The 21,886-nt window shown below is 37.7% G+C and overlaps 1 protein-coding gene across 50 annotated transcripts in view; it reads right to left on the reverse strand.

Moving 5' to 3' along the window:
* SUN1 (Sad1 and UNC84 domain containing 1) overlaps positions 1–21,886 on the reverse strand; it is a 60,738-nt gene that overhangs the window by 20,433 nt on the left and 18,419 nt on the right. For 7 of the 50 annotated variants that reach the window (XM_043524286.1, XM_037910436.2, XM_043524299.1 and 4 more), the window contains 13 exons: positions 17,751–17,945; positions 15,247–15,437; positions 12,378–12,407; positions 12,085–12,279; positions 9,906–10,028; positions 8,772–8,831; positions 7,394–7,477; positions 6,921–7,031; positions 5,246–5,344; positions 4,425–4,518; positions 3,079–3,137; positions 1,676–1,821; positions 1,298–1,534 (listed from right to left, as the gene is read on the reverse strand). In XM_043524286.1, the coding sequence (XP_043380221.1) occupies positions 1,298–1,534; positions 1,676–1,821; positions 3,079–3,137; positions 4,425–4,518; positions 5,246–5,344; positions 6,921–7,031; positions 7,394–7,477; positions 8,772–8,831; positions 9,906–10,028; positions 12,085–12,279; positions 12,378–12,407; positions 15,247–15,437; positions 17,751–17,945 (1,624 nt within the window). The remainder of the gene's footprint in view (positions 1–1,297; positions 1,535–1,675; positions 1,822–3,078; positions 3,138–4,424; positions 4,519–5,245; positions 5,345–6,920; positions 7,032–7,393; positions 7,478–8,771; positions 8,832–9,905; positions 10,029–12,084; positions 12,280–12,377; positions 12,408–15,246; positions 15,438–17,750; positions 17,946–21,886) is intronic. The other 43 variants (XM_043524289.1, XM_043524291.1, XM_043524307.1 and 40 more) reach the window with 20 other exon arrangements.

Genomic DNA, 21,886 nt, shown 5'->3' on the forward strand with positions numbered 1-21,886 from the left:
ATTTGAACTCTTATGTAGGCTATTACTTAGTAGCCTACCCAACTTGTTTCCTGTAGTGTTTCTGGTTTTGTACTGAAAGTTAACTGTGACATGAAACGTTAGATGAGACTTTTCCTAAAGATTTAGGACAGTGATTCTCAACCCACGGGCCACTTGCAGCCCAATCAGCACACAGCTGCAGCCCACGTGACAGCGTCACAGCCATACAGGTAATATATATTGTATAGATGTGGCCCAAATAACAGACAGCTGCCTATGCAGCCCACAATGGTAAATGGGTTGAGAACCACTGATTTAGGAGCTCGAATCCCACTGAAAGTCAATTAAATTAATGATCCTAAATAACTTAGGCATTATAGGAAATTCAATCCATCACCTTCTGATATTAACAGAGGGTCAGAGTGGAAGAAAGAGTTGAAGGAAAGAAGTTTATTAGTAGTACGCTATAATAAATATCGTCCCTAGCATCAAAAGGTTTATACACATTTATATTCAGAATGAAAAGTATAAAACGTGTTTACAACTACAGCCTACTCTAAGCATTTGACTTTTCATAAGTGACAAACCCTATCATCCAATTGTGGCCTTCTTTCTTATTTCCGGTGCCATAATTTTACACTTATGTTATAATTACTATTTTTGTTACAAAAGTTAGGTAGTGCAAGTTAAACAGAGCTCTCTCTCTTCCCCCTTCCTCACATCCTAAAGACATCCAGCATCTGTTTTAGTGCCTCTTGCCTAAAGAGCAAGATTCAGGAGTTGCTGAAAGCCTTAGATCTGGTACATGGCAGGTCATGATATTGGGCTACCATCCACAGCCTTTTTTGTTGGTTAAAAAAAGAAATACTGGAAGTTAGTTTCAAACGCTTCAAGGATTGGTACGCGAGTACTCCCTGTTTCAGGAATGATTTATTAAAGCATCAACTCAAATAAGTGCATTGACTGCAAGGGGGTATACATTAGATTGGAGAATGGAGATTGGGATAGCTGAAAATGCAAATATTCTGATTTATAACCCAACACAAGAAGTATAGCAACTTATAATTAAAAGTTGCTAGACTATTGCACTGATGTAGGCCTTAAAAAACAAAGAAAGGAAATAAGCAGTTAAGTAATTTCACACTCCAGCTACACTCAAATTCTCATTCTCAGCTTCAACTACCTCTATTAATTTTAACATAGGCTCTTAAATACAACATAAAAAAATCTTACATATAATTTGGATGGTAAATATGCACTAGGGTTAGTACGCTAATCAATGTTAAGAAACCATCAGAAACACTTATTTTATCTTTACCGTTGAACGTGCCACTTCCTCAGATTGCATTTCCTTAAGATGTTGGCCCATTACATTTTTTATTAGTATCAACATCTCACTTTTGTCATTCATCTGGGCAACTTGATCCTGAAGCTTCTCAAGCTGTAGCATCACTTTGCCATATTCTTCATCATTGTGATGACATCTGTCAGACATGAAGGCCATTTGCTTTTCCAGTTCACTCATACGACTAGAATCAAATAACTGTCCGGGACCCTAAAATGTGAAGATTTATATATAAAAGAATTAAGCAAGCCCATTTACTCCATTATTCTTGAATTACAGTTTAGTTATTGGAAAAATCCAGTAGCCAAGAGTTAAGAAGATGCCTTTTAAGAAATATACTAAGTATTTTACCTCTGGAGGCTGAGCATAGCGAGAAGAATCAGGATGTGGTTTAAGAATCTGCAGAGGCTCATCTATTCTTTGTGTTTGACGTATGTTTGTCCAATTGAATGCAGGCAGTAATGAAAGGACGCCTTCAAAGCCCCAGCACCATATACCTTAGGCAAGAAGATCAAAGAAAAACAAATGCAAAAATTGTTTTTAAGAAGAGGTGCAATCTCAGATTTTATGATCATTTGGATTAATACTTTAAAGCAGTTACTTCAGGACAGAAGCTATGTTACGTGTTTGGAAAGTGCACTTCACACTGTGGGCACTACCAAAGTCTAAACAAAACTAGATTTAAAAACAAACAAACTATGTTTAAGGGTGTTAAGGTTGTAAACTAAGCACGCAAAGGTTAGGAAATGCCAGAGTTAAGGTTGCTTGTGCAACCTTAATTCAGACTTCTTACGTGTATGCATTATGATACAATCCTCACATGATCACATAACTTCCCATGGCTCAGTTAGTGCACAAGATACATTTAACTCACTGAATGGCACATGCCAATATTTCTTCTTTATCCTCATTGTTCTATGTGTGGCCCATTATCTTATTTGTTGCACATCATCCAGATTCTGCACTGAATACAGAATTACTAATTTCCTTAGGAGTTTTTCTGTGGGGTTTCCATAGTAGTCTCTTAATGCTTTACAAACATTAAAGCACTTATCTTCACAATACCCATGAGATTAGGCAGTATTATCCCACCACTAAAGCAATCCCTCTGGCAACATATAAGTCCCTGCTCCAAAGAATTGAGACCCTAGAGACAACAAAAGATTTTTTTGGTGAGGAGCAATTTTCCTTAGCCTCGTTCTCAGATATGACTGAATCATTTCAGGTGAAACGTAATAAAAAAAATTCATCTGTGGACAGACATCTGGCATGGAATATTGTGCCCAAAATGTTTAAGTTAGAGAGAGTTACAACAACCAGAAAGACTGGAAAATAGAAAAACGTTGGGCCACTGTAACTGTTGACTATAAGCACTGCCAATAATAATGCAATTAGACTTATTTAACAAATCAACAGGTAATCTATATGAAGTCTCTTAATGGGCTCATTCCAGTTCCTGGTCATGAACGGGTTGTCCTGTAGTCCCCTTCAGAGATGGTCTACATATTGAAGGGGCACAGAAACTGAACTGCTTTCTTACAACCAGGGATATTCTTTCCATGTCAGATGGGAAGCACACTGGCAGAGCAGTGTTGGAGAATGCTTGAATTGCTGCTGTCAGCAAACAGAACTTCAGTCTCCTGTGCTGTTAGCTGGACATCTTTCATAAACATCAATTTCACCTAAAAATGCTAGTTTGATACATTTGTAATAACTATTGACCAGTTTGCACTAACAACAAACACTTCACATACCTAGCAAAAACAGCAGTGGGATGAGAAACAGTAACAACTTGTAAATCTTTGGAAGGCATCTAGAAACAGAGAAATAAATTTAACTTTTAATTAGACATAGAATGGGTCTATCATTTTTAACTGTGCTCTATAATTGGTTGAGGCATTAGCATGAAATAAACCTAAACATGAGGTTCAATTTTAAACACTTAGAGCTCAATTCTGTGTATTGTATCACAAAAAATGCTGATATTTTATGACGTCAGCAATAGTAACTTGCCCAAACAGTTACTTCCCCCCCGCCGCCCAAGAACATGCTGGAGAAAAGAAAAATACAAAACTTATTTTACACAGTGGTACTACATTTAGTAATTTTGTTTTGTACCTAAATATTGAACCTGACATGACCGAATCTATATAGCATCTTAGAATGAGAGAGTCAGGCTTACAAAGCTGTACACACACACACACACTTTGGTATGTGGGTTTCTATTTTCTTCATTGTAAATACATATTTATGTCCATAGGTGTTAGTGGAATGGAAGTTACTCATGTACAGGAAAAAGCAGACTCCAACTCATATAGTATAATAGACCGCATACGAGTATAAATAATGGTACCTCATGACAGAGGTTAGTTCAGTTTACATTACAGTGAAGTGTCTTCACATTGTTTAGAATGCAACAGCATATGGAAATAAACTGCCCTATTCACATCTTAGATTGATCTAGCTTAAGTTTTGGCTACATAGAAATATCACGCTTTTTCCTCTAGTGCATATTACACACACAGATTATGCATCTGAAAAGTACTGAAGTATACTTCTTTGACGAATTCATTATGGTTATTTCTTAATCTGTTAAGGTGGACAACAGACCTGTGTAACTAGTCTAACAATTTTTACTATTTGCTATGTAGCTGTTTAATCGCTTCACCCAGTACCTCATATTTAAAATGAAAATATACAGATGCTCTGTACAGAAAGATGTGCAGCAACTTTGATTTAGAAAGGCATATTACAGATACTGACATACATGTGTCCCCACATTCTTAGAATATTAATGAATATTGTCAGATCACCTTTTTCCTTTTTTGCTGAAGTGTGTATGATTCTAAAGCTACAAACAGATTCATTCCTCAGCAGTTCTGTCTTTCTAAATAGCAAAGATTTTCCTCTCCCTCCCGTGTTTACACACACACACACACACACACACACAGAGTTTGCTTTCTCCTTTTGTCACAGACATTACACTTGTATTCTTCAACTAGGATAATTTCATGCATTTTAATCACAACTCTTACAGCACAAATCTAACAAGTCTGTAACTCAGGGAAGAAAATTCTGTTTAAAAAATAAATTCACAAACCTTGTAAGAAGAAACACATTGAACAAAGAAATCAGAGTAACAAGTTGATACCATCCAGTTCCAAGCCACCAGAATACCCCAGAAGCTGCCTTCCCTATAAGAGAAAGGATGTATTCAATGAACTAAAAATGTAATTATTACAGAATATATACTAAGGGAGACCAACCAGAAGCACATGCAAATATGGCAGAAAATGTTTTGTGCAACAAACAGATTGTTGGGGTGGATGGTGAAAGGAAACACATGCAACTTGTTTTCATCTAACTTTATATCACAGCTATGTATTGCAACGCATGATCAACTATTCAGCACAAAAAACCTGCCATGCAAGAAGATGAAATTTGTTTAGTAAAGCAATAACTAACTTTCATAAGGTTAAAACACAACACCCGTTCAGCTACGTTTAATCGTGCTTTGCACTTGGATAACCCCATTCAACTAAAAGCCTCTATGAGCTTCAAAGAGGCATTATATTAATTTTGATTATAGGGATACCGTGGCACTAAAAGATTAAGAAAGTTTCCTAAAGCCATGGGGAGTTAATGGGAGAATCAAACAGCCCAGTTTTCCTCACCCCCCCCTTGTCTGCTCTAACCATTAGACATGTTGCCTTTCATATGAAGCAGCCTTGTTAATCTCCCATTGAATTTGTGAACACAGATATCTTGTCACTAAATAGTTTAGCCTTTACAAACAGTAAAGTACCATCCAAAGCACAGTTGAGTCAGCATCAGCGAGGCAATCACATAGTGTAGACTCCTAGTTTGCCAGCAGAGACAGAACACATGCAAAAGCACAAAAACAGAGATCAAGATAGTAACCTGGAGAAACAATGGCCAGCCAAAGTAGTGATAACATCTTCTGAGACATAAACCATCCTGTTGCTCCCACTGTTTGCAACACTTGTAGCACAAAGTAACCTGGTGTATAACAAATGAACTATATATATATATGTAATGTATATACAGACAACCTGACCCATCGTTTACAATAAAAGCAGTAGAGAGATTCTTTAGCTTCTGAAGTTATGAGAATTACATATAGTATAATTTTAGTGTATATCCTCCAGTAGTTTGTAAACTTTTAAAAACATTATACACAAAATGAGTATTACTGCTAATAAGACAAAATATGGACATAAGCGGTGCTAACACCATTAAAAGGAAAAAGACAATATGCTAGTACATAGACAGTTCAACATCCAGATTTTATCATCTGGGTAATTAAAATACCATCTTTTCAGAACACAAAGAGCCTATGTTTTGTAGTACAATAGTCTGTCAGAAAAATGTCCTAATTAATACTCTTCAATCATCTGCTCTTTAGTATAACACAAGTGCATATTTAGTCAGGCAACCCTTTCAGAGTTTCTTGGTTTTGTCTTCAAGTGTGTACTGCAAGTTTCTGGAACATTTAAAACTTCAAGAATTAATTCTTCAAAATCGTTATTTAAAAAATATTGACCATAATATCCTCATTAACAAGAGGAGATATTGAGAAGCATAAGAATAAGAAAAGAATATGCCTTATTGAAAGTAATATTATAAGTAATTAGGTAAATTATTGTTCATTTTTATAATTAAATTCAGCTGCATGTTTTATGGATGACTGTGTCAGTTGGTTTTTCAAAGGCCTGACCCAAAGCCCACTGAAGTCAATGGAAAGATTAAATGGCCTTTGACTCTGACACTAAGTGTAGATTTGTTGTTGTTGTTCTATAGAAATAGACCACCACAGATAAATTTAGAGGAATTCTAAACTTTAGATTAGCAGAGGATGTGCTGCTCAGTCTCTGAGGGGCACCAAACGTTACAGCTCAGTATTTTATAAAACCAGTTAGATGACTGAAGAAATGTCTCACACTATTCTTCTTTGCTGCATGAAAATTGATTGACAGCAAATAGCTCTAAAGCATCTTGATGCCTGTGCCTATTCAAGCATTAGTAGATCCATTTCATAGGATAGATAGTATACTAACTACATGAGAGAGTCTTGTAATAAATAAATAAAAATCAGGGTATAAAAATAAAATCAGGGTACATAATAAAATACCCTGTATAGGAGTTATCTTAATGTCCCTTTTCTCTTTAAATCCTGTTTTCCGTCCTTCCAGAAATATACACTTACGTAAAGTATAGCTTAAAAACAAAAAACAAAACAAAAACTTTTGCTTTGTATTTAATACTTTAAAATACACATCATATGGTAATAAATTACTATAACTTCCTTTCATAGCAATTGTGCCATATGTAAACAGACTATTATATCTGCCAAGCTCCTTCCTAATCTAATCAGTGAGTCTAATATTGTAGCAAGTAACACATGGAGTAGAAGAGATTCCATGTAACTATTCTTCCAGAACTTTTTTACAGTTAATTCAGCCTAATCTATTTTGAAAATTACAGTTAAACTAAAAACACAAAGCAGTAGGAGTGATTAACATTTGTGAGGTTGTGATGTAAAATAAAAGCAAATGAAAAAAAAGTGCAAGTCAACCTGCATAAGAAAAGGTGTGCCAAATGGTCCTTGCTACCCTTTTAGACCTTGAGGATTGCATGTGGACTGTTGTGTATGTTTCAAGATGTTTCTTCCCCTTACAGTCATCACCTGTTGGTTATGGTAACAATCAATTAATAGTGACAAGTTAACCAATAAAACTACTAACAAGACAGACATGTTCCAGTTATGTCACAGTATCATTTTCCAAAACCAAGAACTAAGGTAGGAAGAAAGATTAACAAGACAAAATCCCACAGATATTTGCTCCTATAGAAAATGTTGCAGCAATACACTTGTGTGTTAATACTTAGCATCTAAATTAAAAAACAAACACAAAACTACTGTTCAGGTATACAACTTCTATAGAGTTGTTTCATATCATCTAGATGTCACTGTGACATCCAGGACTCCAACCCAAAGCTAAAAGACGGAAAAAAGAAAAAAAAAAAAAAACCCCCAACCATACTTACACAAGGATTCCCCATTTATACCAAGATGGCCATCCTCTTTGAGAAAGTCTTTTACATTCATACTTCCACAGTAATTCGAGTGAGCTGCAATACATGCAGAAAGAGGGTATAGAATTTAACTCTCTGGAGTCCAAAACTTCAGATAGCTAGCTTAACAAGTAAACTGACCTGATTTATTTAGTTATAAAGTCAAGCCACCTACAGGAGACCTTAAAAAGGTATTTGGTGTGTAAGGTGACTTGCAAAGGGCATGCATGTGTACATTTTTTGCAACTTTACGATGCCTAAAGGAAGCCCCTCTACTCTGTGGGTCAAACCTTTTTCCTTCTTGTTTTTTGCCTTACAAATATCAACTAAGTCTAGTCTACTCTTTCCTGGTTTTGCTGTGGTCTTCTTGGAAGTCAGTTGGGTACTTGCCCCCTAACTGAAGGCTGCATCTGAAACAGTGCAACTGTTAAATAGGTGTTTAACTCACATACCACTGTGAAAGTAGAATGAATTATATTGAAATTATAATTCATTAAAGAAATGCATCTGGTGGGTTTGTTGAAATACAGTTGTCAGGAAAAGAAACATTAAGGAGTGTGAGACAATGGTCCTCAAACTAATTAACTTAGAGCTCCTACTGAGCTAGGAGATTGGTAAATGTTAGTATGCAAATAAGATATGTATGTATATTTGTCAGTTTCTGCTTCCTTTTGTCTCTTATGTTAAATTGGCTTTGGCTTATCTGTATAAATAAGTTAGCTTGAGCTTTTGCAGAGGGCTCACATATCTGGGTGCACTGGAAAAGCGTTTTGCTAATAAACAGAGTGGTCTGACAAATTCTGTGAGCCTTGAATCTGACTTTGACAATTTGGAGGTTCCACCGAGATGGCAACCTTCTTCACTGGGGCTGTGTGACTCCTGACCGTTCTTAGCATGGCCGTGGCAAGCCGGCACCTGGGCATTTGGCCCGAGCGGTCCTCCGCCAGAATGGAAGGGTGCATGACCACAGTGAAGTCTACGCCATCGAACCTGTTGGTTCCCACTCTGTTCTGGTAGGGATCCCGGGATCTAACATCAGGAATCTGGTCAGGTAATTATTTCTGTGTTTTGTCCGGACTGAGGACTATCTTGTCTCTGTGTCTATCCGTCCTCCCTGTGGTGTGTTTGAGTCTGGGCGCCGTCTCCATCCGGGGATCGGCTGACCAAAGGGTTCCTGTCCCCATGGTCTGAGTGAGTGAAATCTGCACAATCGCAGCCGCACCGCGCCTTGGGGGAGATTCAAGGCTCACAGAATTTGTCACCACACACATTAATTATTTGGGGAAGCAGTTTTTAACTGAATGCTTAATTTTGAGTTCTACTTGCTTGGTACCTGGGAATTCAAACTTACCAGTTCTCCGTTTGTCTGTAGCACCTTCCAGGAAAGCTTGATTAGATAAGATCTGAATTTCTAATGAAAAAACCTCAAATTCAGATCTAGCAGTCTACAATTTTTCGTGGAACACACTATTGGCAATGGAGAATTAGTTCAAGCCTCACCAGGTAGCAACTGAAACATGGATTACTTGAGGATGCGACAGGAGGAGCAGTTATTTTTAAATCTGTGTTCAAAACTGCTTTACACCTATTTAGTTCCAATACTCTACTCAAAAAACCAACACTGTTGAACACCCCCATCCTTTCAGTTGCGGACCAAGTGCTACACCACTTCCCTGGTTTCAGTGGAGAATCCAGGAGAGACCAGACATTCCCGATATCAGAAAGGCAGAAAAAGCATTACTGAAGGAGTGGGAGGAAGATGAGGAATCCCTTTCAGCTGAGCACGAAGGATACAGTTATTTTCTGTCAACTTTAACATAATAGTTAGAAGATTTACTCTGAGGGTATAACTACACAGCAACTCAACACCTACGTCTGGCCCGTGCCAGCTAACTTGGGTTTGCGGGACTATTTCATTGCCATGTAGACTTCTGGGCTTGGGCTGGAGCCTGGACCCTCCCACCTCACAGGGAGCCTGAGTTGGCTAGCATGGGCCTGATACCAGTGTCTAGTTGCTATGTAGACATACCCCGAGGGACAGGCAATAAGCACCACATTACAAACAGCAGAACAGCCTGCAGAGAAAGTGTTAATGAGGAGACTTAACCTTGCAGAACTAAAACAAACTGAGATTTAGGAACATGAAGCTCAAGTCTAGAGGAAGCAAGAAAACTGCATTTTGAAAACACTGAAAAAATTACAGTGTGGCAGTGTCAACCCCCTGACCTCCCCCTGCCCATGCAATTTCCTGGGAAGAAAAAAAGATCAAACAGAAAAAAAACACCACAGTTACCATATACCTGTATATGGACACGTCCCAAGGAAAAAAAAGGTGCAAGAGAAACCAGCCAAATTACTATGGAAGACACCATGGTGCAGCAGGTGAAATGGATGAAAAGCCACACAAGAAAAAAAGCACAGGGCTTTTTATTGAGGTAGTGGCTTTGGAGGAGACAGAGGAAGGGAAGACCACTAAAAAAGGTACCTTTAAATTCATAACCCAGGTTCAGCAAAACCATTTGAAATAGTTGCACTAACAGTGATGCAAAAGATGTTGCAGTATATTTGATCAATCGTAGAATCTTATTCATGTAGAAAGGGGTGTTTCCTATTAAAAAAGTGTGAATACAAAATTATTTCCCTACACAATTTCATTCTCCATTTATTAACTACTTGCATTTCCACCTGTTGATACCAAGCTAGAAATAGCTAAAATTTTAGTTACTTATCCAGGGATACAAAATTTGCGGAAGTGTAGCAATTGTGAGTGGTGCTGGCTTGACAGGCCTTACTTCTGAACTTCACCATTTATCTATGGCTAAGTATACCTGAAGCAACAACAGTGAAAGTTCCTGGAATGCTGGCATGCCTAAACCATGGTCTGGAGTGACTGTTTTCCCAGGGCAAAAGGCTCAAGTTACAAGCCTTTCCTGGTTAAATGGGATTGAAAACTTGAAGACAGCTAATCACTTTTGCCAACATTTAAATTGTAATTAATTCCCTATCTTCAGAACTCAGGATTTCTCCATGCTTAACCCATGAACAGTTAGAATCTTAAAATCCCAACCTGGAACAAAAAAGGGCTTAAGTTGAATTCTTGTTGAAAGAGGGGGCAGGGAGGAAGAGAGTGTTTTCTCCTCCTCCCCCTTCATACTTCCAAGTGGATGGAAGCCAAATACAAAGCTTTTCTAGTACTCAAGGCAGTTACTACTAGACTTTTTCCTCTGTTATCGTCTCCTCCACTTTAGTGCACATGCAAAAGAATAATAATTAGCACAATCATCCCTGTACTCCTGCTTTCTTAAAAGCTTTGCTTTTTGTAGCCAACCAGCATTTGGCTATCTTGGTTTCAACTGCTGAAGTATCCTCACAGAAGAGAATTTTGAGAGAGTCCCCCTGTGAGAGTTTTGTGTAGAAGAGAGATGGTATTAAAAAAGAAAGATTTCTAGACTCCAATGTCCCATTTAAATATTGAAAGTTTATTAAACCTATGTAAGATTGGGGTCCTATTGTACAAACATATAGCAAGGGGCAGTCCTTATCCCACAGAGCTTACAATCTAAATAATTTCCCTTGCATCCTCTTGAGTTTCCCTAAGAGTGTCAAGAAACTGACTTCTTACTATTCAGGACATGCTAAAATGAGGGTCACACCTTGGCCCAGAAGGGATAGCAACTGAAACAACCCGCAATTCTGAAAATGAGGGCAACAAAAGAGCATGCCTTCCTCCTAAACTGATCTTCAAGAAGACTACCAACAACCAAAGAATACAGATGAGGCGTTGGGATGGTGAAGGATATCAAACTTTCTGCTTTCCAAAGGAAGGCACTTAAGAAGAGCAATATCCAAAGGGAGTAGATTAGCCTGGAAAAGCAGAACTCCATATAGGCAGCCAACAGCCATACTTAAGAAAAAGCTCCAGAAATTGTACACTGAGAAGGAAAACTGCTGAAGCCACAGCCTTTCCATTCTGGGTTCTCCCTCAGAAACAATTAGAGCCCTGTTAGATCTAAGGTCTGAGAAGAGGGCCTAACTTATAGAACACAATAAAAATTGAGTCTATAGAAGGAAACAGAAGGGATTTTTTTTTAAAATAGATCTTTCTACAGAGCGGATGATATTTACGAACAACAACAATTTGCTGATTATGTTTGGTTGTTTTTGTTTAACTCTTTTGAGCTCCTATTACTGGTGAGTTATAATGGAAAAGAGTTTTAAAGCGGAATTTGAGTAACAAAATGATAACCTGACCCTCATTGTTATAATGAGGTGTAAAAGAAAATCATCTACCGCTAAGAACCAATACTGTCTACAACACCACATTATGAGCTTGATCAATTTGAAAGTATGAACTATTTTCTGCCAGATTCTGTATCATTTTATTTTGATGTCGCACATTTATATTCCCTGTAACTGTGTGGAAAATTCATATTGTCAGCTTTTGGTGCACAGCAGATGTCAACTCCATAAAGCGTAGCTTGATACAAACAAAAATTAATCATAGGATATATGCTAATTGGTATTTAGAATTCAATTAGTCTTGATAAATTCAGCGGGGGGGGGGGAGGAAAAAATCATCTTTATACCCTCCAAATACATGTAGCTTTATACATCAAGAAACAAGACATTTACAATACCACAAAAAAAGGAAGAAAATCACTTACTAGACTTGTATTTTTGGCTTCTATCCCTCGAGTAAATTCTTGAAGATGGCATGTGAGAAGCAGAGTACGCTGTGAGGACCTCTTTCCGTTCAGAAAGCATACTGCAGTCACTGCAAGTATAGCCATTGATCATGGTAGTCTGTGTTTCAGCTGTTGCTATCTCACCATTTCCCTGAATCACTGTTGTCTCCCCACCTGATGTATCAAAAAAGAACAATTAACCCATTCATTGCAAACTATTAATGGGGGGGGGGGGGGGGGGAGAGAGAGAAAAGTTGGAGGACTGCAGTTACCTTTAAGATCGCATTCATCATCATCAAGCCCTAAAAAACAGAAGATTTTCCTACTGAGTACAATTACATAGAAGTCTCCAGATTGCAAAACTACTATAGCTAAACTGTATTCAAAACAAAAATTTCTGTTATTTCTAGAACCCACAAAGGAGATCCATTTTAAGATTAGAATATTACATTTATTCATTAACTGTTGTGGGGGACTTCAGTATATACAGGTATTTTTGAGGTGACAATTTACAATTACATTATCCATGAAGAAGGTTGTGACAAGAAGAAAACTGAAGCGCCAATATACATAATTTCTCAGCTCCCAGGTGACTATTGAGAAGGCTAGATAATTAGAAACATATGCTGTTTCTGTTGCTTAGTAACCATTTTTACTACAACCACAGTTCAATACATAAACTGGAAGACCCAGCTAAACCAGCCATTGTCAAATTTAGCACAGAATATTAGACTAAAGTTACAGTATAATTTCTTCCAATTCAAGGTTGTGGGAGTGCAAAAATCTACTAATCAGAAACAAGCAGCTGTAACGGGACAGCATCATAAAGTCCCACTATGGCCAGCCCTGTTTTCCCTGTTTCTTCTCAGGAAGATGAAGAGTGGAAGGAAAGAAGACTTTTTTAAATAATCCTGGCTGGAAAGCTAGTCTCTTGCTTTTTTCTTTTTGGGGAAATTTAAGGCGTCAGTAACTTGAAACCTCTAGAGTAACTGAAGTCTAGTTTATTTACACACACATTTGTACAATAAGCTACATTTCCACAGATTAAACTGAAATAAGATGTTAGCGTTGTGAAATTGGTTAACTTCAATTATTGGATATTTGGGATATAGACTCTTGTATTTAACAGATTCCTAAAAAAAAAATATATTTTTTAAAAAACGGTCTTTACAAGGATATCTGCATTTCAGCTACCCTCACCCTCCAAGAGAGGAGGAAGTAAAGACTGAATTTCCTTTGGAGCATCAAAGCCATTCCTAGATTGGAGGAATTGCTGCAGCAGATAGGAGTTCCATTCTCTCATCCCTCCCCAGAGCTACTGCATACAGCTTCTATGGTACATCCCATCCATGTAACAAACGCGCGCGCACACACACACACACACACACACACAAAGTAGAGATCCAGGTTAGATTACTGGGTCTGAGGCACAAAGTATCACCTGGAGCACCAGCCTAGCAATAGGCAGATCAACCAGGTTCTTGTCCACAGTAAGTCATTTTGGGGAAAAAGCTTTCCCTAGAAGGACCCAAAGAGGTATTACACCATTACTACTAATAGAGCCCCTTTCTTATAGGCAGAGCAGGACCAACATCTTCAACAACAATGCTGTCTTCTGCTACCCAGTCTGGCACTCCTTATTCCAGACTAAATGGGATTTTTGCATGAGCAAGGAGTAGAGGATCAGACCTTTGTTCAGAAAGGATTACCCCCTCCAAGTAGTCTGAGCAGTCAGAGACTGAAGCCTTATCTATACTTAAACATTTTGCCAGCACAGCTATGCCAGAAGTGCGGTAGAATGGCAAGAGTTCTTTTGCTGGTATAAGTTGCATCTCCACTAGAAAGGGTTGCTGGAATAGCAAGCAAATCCCTTCTAGTGTAGTCAAGGCCTTAGTAATATGGATTTTTCTCTCTCTGTTCAAGAGTTACTAAATTGCTCCAAACTAATCTTTCATGACCAATAAATGCACTTTCCAGATAACCAGTCTAAACTTTCTGGTCGAAGCAACATAAGTGAATGCTTTATCTATACTACCTTTCCGCTTATTACCTGTCCTCTCATCACTCCAATCTACTCTTGATGTTAAAGTGACAAAGCTGCATCTTAGAAATCAGAGATCATTCTACAGTTCTTGCAATCTGGCAGGCATGTCTCCCTTTTTAGGCAGCTCGATGTATACAGATTTACACCAGGCTTTTCGCTTCTCTCTCTACCTCCAATTTCTCATACAACGGATAACTTTTAAGAAGTCATTAATTGCAGATTCACCAGCCTCAGAGTACTATAAATAAATAGCCACGTTACTTCATGATGCACATACAACTATTCTGTAGTTGATCACAATTTACATAAAACCTCTTTTTTAAAATCTGCATTCTGTGCACAGTTGCCAGAAAAACATGTTAGCGTCCCAAATGCAATTGTGCATAGGCTTGAAACAAAAACCTATTAATTACAAAAGCATAAAAGAAGAAGTGTCTGTTGAAAGGTGGTGTCATGTGAATCACATAATCCAAATATTGGACTAGCCACACAGGTGCCTAATCTCCATAATCTTTACTTTTGCTATCCACTGGAAATTTCATTGTATTTAAAAATCTACAACTTCACTAACCTATGAACACACATACAATAGCTTCCTGCTTCTCTGTGGTGACTGAACACATTTCACACATCCTTATTTGTTCATGATAAAAGTCACATGTTGTAACTTACTTATCTTTTTAACTAAACTTGTTATCTAGGATTTTTCTTTATGATACTTTCAGTAGGAGACTCCTGCTGAGCTTCAGAAATTACAATAGCAGAAGAACACTAAATCCATAGAGAGCATCTTGCTAGTGAGCATCTTTGCTATGCTGAGGCAGTACATTTTGGTTGGCATATCAGTCTTACTGTGCAGCAATATGTTAAACATTTTATTCAAAGGTAATGTGTCCTCTGCCAAAACTGTAGTAAGAATTTAGACAGTAAGTGGTGACCTTTAGACAAACATGGTAATAAGTATGTTGCTATCACCGTTCTTTAGGCAAGGAAGCTTCTACAAAAAAAACAAAAACAAACAAACAGAACCTCAAAATAGCTTTCACATCACAGGCTGGCATAAATATTCAAATGTGTAGTAGCACTGTATTACTTACCCCAAAAATGGTCAACTTCTGTTTGCTCCTGAATCAAAGATTCATCCAATACAGTAGATACTACAGATGTATCACTGGCATGGCTATTGAAACTACTTTGGCTAAAAACAGAAGAGCTGGATACATTTTTTCTTGGAGTATGTTTCACAGTGACAGACTGCTTGCTCATACTTTTGCGCTGCTTTGCTGTTCTAAAGAAAAAAAGGCAGAACATGAAGAGAAGCCATAACATTAAACACAAAAGAACATACTGAAAGGTAGTTATCAATGGTTTGTGTCAAACTGGGAGGGTGTATCAGTGGGATTCAGCAAGGCTCAGTCCTGGGACTGGTACTACTCAATATTTTCATTAATGACGTGGATAATGGAATGAAAAGTGTGCTTATAAAATTTCAGACGACACTGAGTTGGGAGTGGTTGCAAGCACTTTGAAGGACAGAATTAGAATTCAAAATGACCTTGACAACTTGGGAGGATTGGTCTGAATTCAACAAGATGACATTCAGTAAATACAAGTACAAAGTACTACACTTGGGAACGAAAAATCACACGCACAATTACAAAACGGGGAACAACTTGGCTAGGCAATAGTATTGTTGAAGAGGATATGGGAGTTACAGTGCACCACACAATTCAATGAGTAAACAGTGTGATACAGCTGTGAAAAAGACTAATATTCTGGGGTGTATTAAACAGGGGTGTCATATGTAAGACAAAGGAAGCAACTGTCCTACTTTACTCTGTACCGGCGAGGCCTCAGCTGGAGTACTGTGTCCAGTTGCAGGCACCACACTTTAGTAAAGATATGGAAAAATTGGAGAGAGTCCAGAGAAGAGCAATCAAAATGATAAAAAGTTTTTTAAAAAACCTGACCAATGGGGAAAGGTTAAAAAAAACCTGGGCATGTTTAGTCTTCTTGAGAGAAGACGACTGAGGAGGGACCTGATAACAGTCTTCAAATACGTTAAGGGCTATTGGAAAGAGCACAGTGATCAATTTTTGTCCACATCCAGTGGAGGTAGGACAGGAAGTAATGGGCTTAATCTGCAGCTAGGGAGGTTCAGGTTAGATATCAGGAAAAACTTTCTAACTAGAATGGTAGTTAAGCTCTGCAATAGGTTTCCAAGGGAGGTTGTGGAATCCCCCTTGTGAGATTTTTAAGAATGGTTTGGACAAACACCTGTCAGGGATGGTATACGTTTAGTTGGTCCTGCCTCAGTGCAGGGGGCTGGCCTTGACCTTTGAAGGTCCCTTCTAGACCTACATTTCTATGATTCTATAAGTAAGCTCTAAGCTCCGCATTTAGTATGTAAGGAGTTTAATTTTTGTATGATTAATTTTAGTCTGATTTAAGTATTTCGTATTGATGGGGATACAAATGGCACTGAAAAGGCTTTTTAGGCTAACCAGTTTCACTGGTAACCAAAGCTATATACAAGATGAACATTTGGTTTGTCTCCCCTTGCTCTCAGCATATATCCAACCGCAAACATTTCAGGCATTTTACTCTAGACTACATATTGAATATTAATTGTATATTTAAATTTTTGTATAGCAGAGTTTGGCATATCTAGGGGGTTAGACTAGATGACCCTTGCAGTCCCTTCTAACCCTATGATTCATATACCCAAATGTTATATGTTAGAATATCAGATGAGTAACTATCAACAGTGTACAGTTTCATTTAAGGGCTCTAGTGAGTTCTTATGAAGAACAGCCACCTTTGTATGTTTTCTCATCTGAATTTTCATGATTTAGGCCACAATCCTGGAAAGACTGATTTACCTGTTACTTGCAGCGTGTAAAGTTGTCTCATTGACTTCAGTGGGACTAATCTTAAGCAGGTGAGTGAGTAGTCCCATTGACGTCAAGGGGATTACTTGCAATGCAGACAGTTGAACAAGTGAAAAAGTTTTATAGAGTTAGGATCATAAATTTGCTTCTATTACAGTCACTCTCTCATTTAAGATATAGTTAATTTCACAGTCAACACTGTGTCCTAAAATGTTTAACAGAACAAAAAATGTTTGTTTCACTGGCAAAATAATTAAAAGGCAAGTATTCCAAAGACCAGATTTAAAAAAAAGGCTACGGGCACTACTGAGTTGGTGCACAGCACATTGGCCACAGAGTTCTTATCTCAGCAAAATGCAACAAAACTCAAATTTAGTCCTCATTCTACTGTTGAAAATTATGTTTAATACAGAGGAGGAGAGGAAACCATCTTTTTCCTTTCAGCTGTTTTTTCTGTCTAAGATTAAGACAAAATTCCCTTTGCACAAGACTGAGAAACATGCAATCTAAGCTCTTTAGTTATAAGTTTATTTCAGTTTTTACTACAGTAAAAATCGAAGAGTCTCTTTCGCACTGCCACATTCCAACATTAAGTCTGAGTTCTGGATCAGCCACGAATTATTTGTCTGATACATGATTAAATGGGCAAACCTAGAATCTGCCAATAGATAACTTGTATTAAATATATAAAAAAAATAAAGTCTGCTTACCTGGATGATTGATCTGACAAAGACACGTTTCCAATATAGGAATTGCTATGAATGTTGTCATTTTGGGCATCATCTGTTGCATTATATCGTGAAGTGACCAAGCGTAAACTGCGTCTTGACATTCTTGGAGAATCAAACACTGGATCCAATTTGTGTTCAGTCTCAAAATCCAGAGCAGTTGAAGAATAACTTGAACTAAAATAAAAATAAAGCTGTACACTAACAGTTTTTAAGATACATTTCAATGTATCAGAATTTCCTCCCCAAAAGAAAAAGTCTATGGTTTTTATAGATTCAACTTATCCCCACCATGGCCCTCATTCTGCCCAGAGAACCACACCAGCAGTTCCCAGCATCCACATGGAACCCTACTGACTTCAGCAAAGTTCAGTGTGGGTGTAGGGGTCTACGTAAGCAGTTCTTACTGCAGGATCAGGGCCTATGAAACACTGTTAAGCATCCAACAAAAGTTACTAGCAAAGTAATTGCATACTTCTGTATGTATGGTTTAGATAAGCAGATTCATATATATCAACAAGCAAATAAAAACAGCACTTTACAGAGAACCCCTCTGTAATGGTATCAAAATACGTTCACATCCTATGAATAATTAAGTCCAGAATTTTCTAGTTACTGGGGAAGTATTCTCTGAACTAAAGCTGAAGCAAGTATTCTATTCCAAGTGGGCTGATTTGTGTCATGCTTAGGTTCAACCCAAGAAGTGATTTTTCTACCCTGTTAAAATTCATCATGAAATTTGAGTTAAGACACAGTGGAAAAATATTTACACATTCTAATTCTAAGCCAAGGTTGCAAACATTTTGGCCCAGCTCAAGTAATTGCTGATATCTAAAGAGTTGTATGCTAGGCAAGTTTATGATTCTAAACTATTCATAAGAAATGAGGACTTAGGCTGAACATTTGTATAGGCACATATACCCAGAGTTGCACCAGTTTCACCAAATTTTTTTTAAACCAATTTAGTTAACAGGTGCAAAAGGCTGTGGACAGTTCTTAGTTGGTTTAGTTTAAGGAATTAAAAACAGGTCTAAGCTAAACTGAAATAAGTGTCCTTCTGCACCTGTTTAGTTTAACTAACTGGTTTATTTCAAATGATGTAAGTTTACATGCAGAGAGGCTCTGAATTGTTTCCTCAAAACTATACTCTTAGCATTGAAGCAGACTGAAACAATGCACAAACAGAATTATAGATTTGTTGATTCTCTTACACAAAAAGACACGCACAGAGATAACTATAACTAGGAGAAGCATGCTCTAGGCAGTTTTGAGTCTCGAGACTACCTGGGAAAAAAGTGAGTAACAGTATGCCCTACTCTAAGACAGGAGACAGACTTGGTGCAAAGCACGTAAGATTTGTATTTATACAAGAAGGAAATTCATTATTTAGACTCTTCAAGACATTTTATAGCTATCTATTCTGTTTGAGTAAGAAACCAGGCTCTAATGCCACTAGATGTTGGACAAACTGTGATTGTATGCATGTAATACAGATGTCCTGCAGTTAAAATTTTCTGGGTATCTGTTCATTCCAAGATCAAACTGTTACAGGGGAATGTCCCACTGAAGTCTGTAATCTCTGCTGGGCCACTGGCCAGGTACAAAGTTGATTCCAGAAAAAGAGAACTGTGGCAAAATTACCTCAGGCCTGGTGTAAAACTTCGGTCCACCAAGCTACAACGGTCGGGGTGTGAAAAATTCACACCCGAGAGATGTGGTTAAGCCAACCTAAGCACTGGTGTAGACACCGGCATGTCACCAGCCTCTCCCCTTCTGTTGCTGTGTCTACACTACAGTGCTACAGTATGTAGCTGTCGTAGCTGTGCTGCTGTAGCATAGACATACCCGGAGGATATTTCTGACCAGTTCTATGAGATATACCAGAAATGGGTCAGTTTCTCTGCATCTGCTCTGAACACTGCCGGTAGCAACAAGCATGAGGATACTTACACCTTTTGTTCTATCTATACTCTTGTAACCAAATGGTTTACTCAGTTTATTAACAGTGTCTTATCCAGATGCCACTGCACATAATATAATAAATAAATACAAATTTAAATTGACAACTCAAAAAAAAATAAAAAAATTACAAATTTTAAGAACACAAGTTACAAGATATAAGATTAACTTTTTCCGAATGTCAGTAAACACCTTTAAAATCACCCTAAAATATACAAAAATAAGAAAAAAGTTAGGAGTACATTGTTTCATTTATGTCAGAAGTAGCCCCTTTCATATACATTTTTCTTATTTTTATGGCTGACCAGGCAAATGCCTTTCAAGAGACAATACAAGCTTCATCTACTGCAGTCACTTTTCTGTACAAATAAATCAAGAGCAGAATCTGTAGTGATTCTGGACATCTGAATCCAGGTGTAAAACAGAAGCCCAAGCTCAGCTCAAGACAACACATCATGCAGTTTGTTTGCACACACTTATGTTGCACTAGATACTTAGATCAGACACCTAACATCAAATTTCCCCTCTGAATTTCATTATAGCAGGGCAAAGGATGCTTGTGAGAGATAAAATTTGGGCCCCAGTGTTTAGTTTACATTCTTCTTTGTCAAAATTTGTGATACTTATAGGACTTTCAAGAGTAGTTAAAGTTAGTTGAACATAAGCTACACAAAGACATCTAAAGAGGGAAGAAAAGTTACCTAGGAAACAAAGTATACCCTATTACTCATTCCTTCATCATGGAAGATTAGAAAGATCTCAATAGTTTATTATTAATTTGAGGACTTCCCTGAACAAATGGCTCTTGCGATTTGATTTGCTATTTGCACTTGCCACTATGCATCTGTTTTTACTCATCTTCAGCCAGTGATACTACAGATAACTAATTCACAAGAAGAACACAAAAGTACACAGAACAAACGACAGCTGTAACTAGCTTTAGTTTGTTTTCATTAGCAAATACTTGTACTTATTTCAGATCTTAATATCATGGGATTGTTTTGTACTGATTCAATTTTAAGGTCTGAATTCACACTAAGTAAATAATGTAAAACTTCATGGAGTCATTTAAAAAAAACAACACATAACACTTGCATTTTGGCTCTACTCTAGTATTAAGAGAACTACTACACTTCTGAAACAAACCAAAGTCATCTTGGACTTCAGAGACACAAATGGACAATACCTCGAAGTGTAGTTTCTCATCTCCAGATACAACTTCCATATTTTGGAGGAGGGTTTGTTTTTCTTGTTAGGGAGACCACTGAAGCTTTCCTTACGTATGACAGAACAATTTATGGTGTTCAAGTTATTTTTCACATAATGTATATCATTGCTTGAAAAATCTGCTAGATATCTACTGCCTAGAGAAATAAACCTACTAGCAAGAAGCAAATATGAATGCTAGGTTATAGTTGGGTGTGATGGAATTCAAAGAAGACATTGCAACCTCTTGCCCCTATATATGCTTTCTCAGCTGCTCATAGATTTCCCCACTATTACATAGGTAGTCTTACTTTTTCTTCTAGCTGTTACCTTTACACTTCCCCCACTCCTCCCACCCTTTATGATAGATTAAAAACTATTTAAAAAGATTCCAGGAATGCCAGTGTCATTCTGAAGGCTATTATGTCTGTACAGTCAGTGTGAAGAGATGGAAGCAGCAGCAAGCAGGGTCAAAAGCTCTTTCTGTTCAGAATAGCACCAGGCTGAAGCATTACTGGGTTTTGAGGTCTGTTACCATTCAATTTTTAAGTTCTCAGCCATTTTCAGCCTCTCTTCCCCCCTCCCCCACCTCAATTATGAATTACACCCATGTGACAACATGGGCTTTCATCTACTAGTGGTGGCATAAAATTACTAATCTCAATGGAGTTAACTACTAAATTATACTGGTTTAAGCAGAATCAGAACTTAGTCTACTGAGTTTACCATAAATTTAGCTTTGTGTACAGGGCAGTGCAAGTGACCCATTTTTCAAGTGTTCTTTGGGATAGTTTCTTATTTTATAGAAGTTGCAATGAAGTAGGTAAAGCAGCTCCCGTCCACTAGCAATAAATTGGGGAACAATTCCAGTGGATATATGTGAGCTAAGGACTAACCATATACTTCTGAGTTTCCAAGCAAGTAGATTATCAGCATATCACTGCTCATCTTTG

Source organism: Chelonia mydas, chromosome 10 (assembly GCF_015237465.2).
Source record: "Chelonia mydas isolate rCheMyd1 chromosome 10, rCheMyd1.pri.v2, whole genome shotgun sequence".
In the NCBI taxonomy this organism is placed as follows: domain Eukaryota; kingdom Metazoa; phylum Chordata; order Testudines; family Cheloniidae; genus Chelonia; species Chelonia mydas.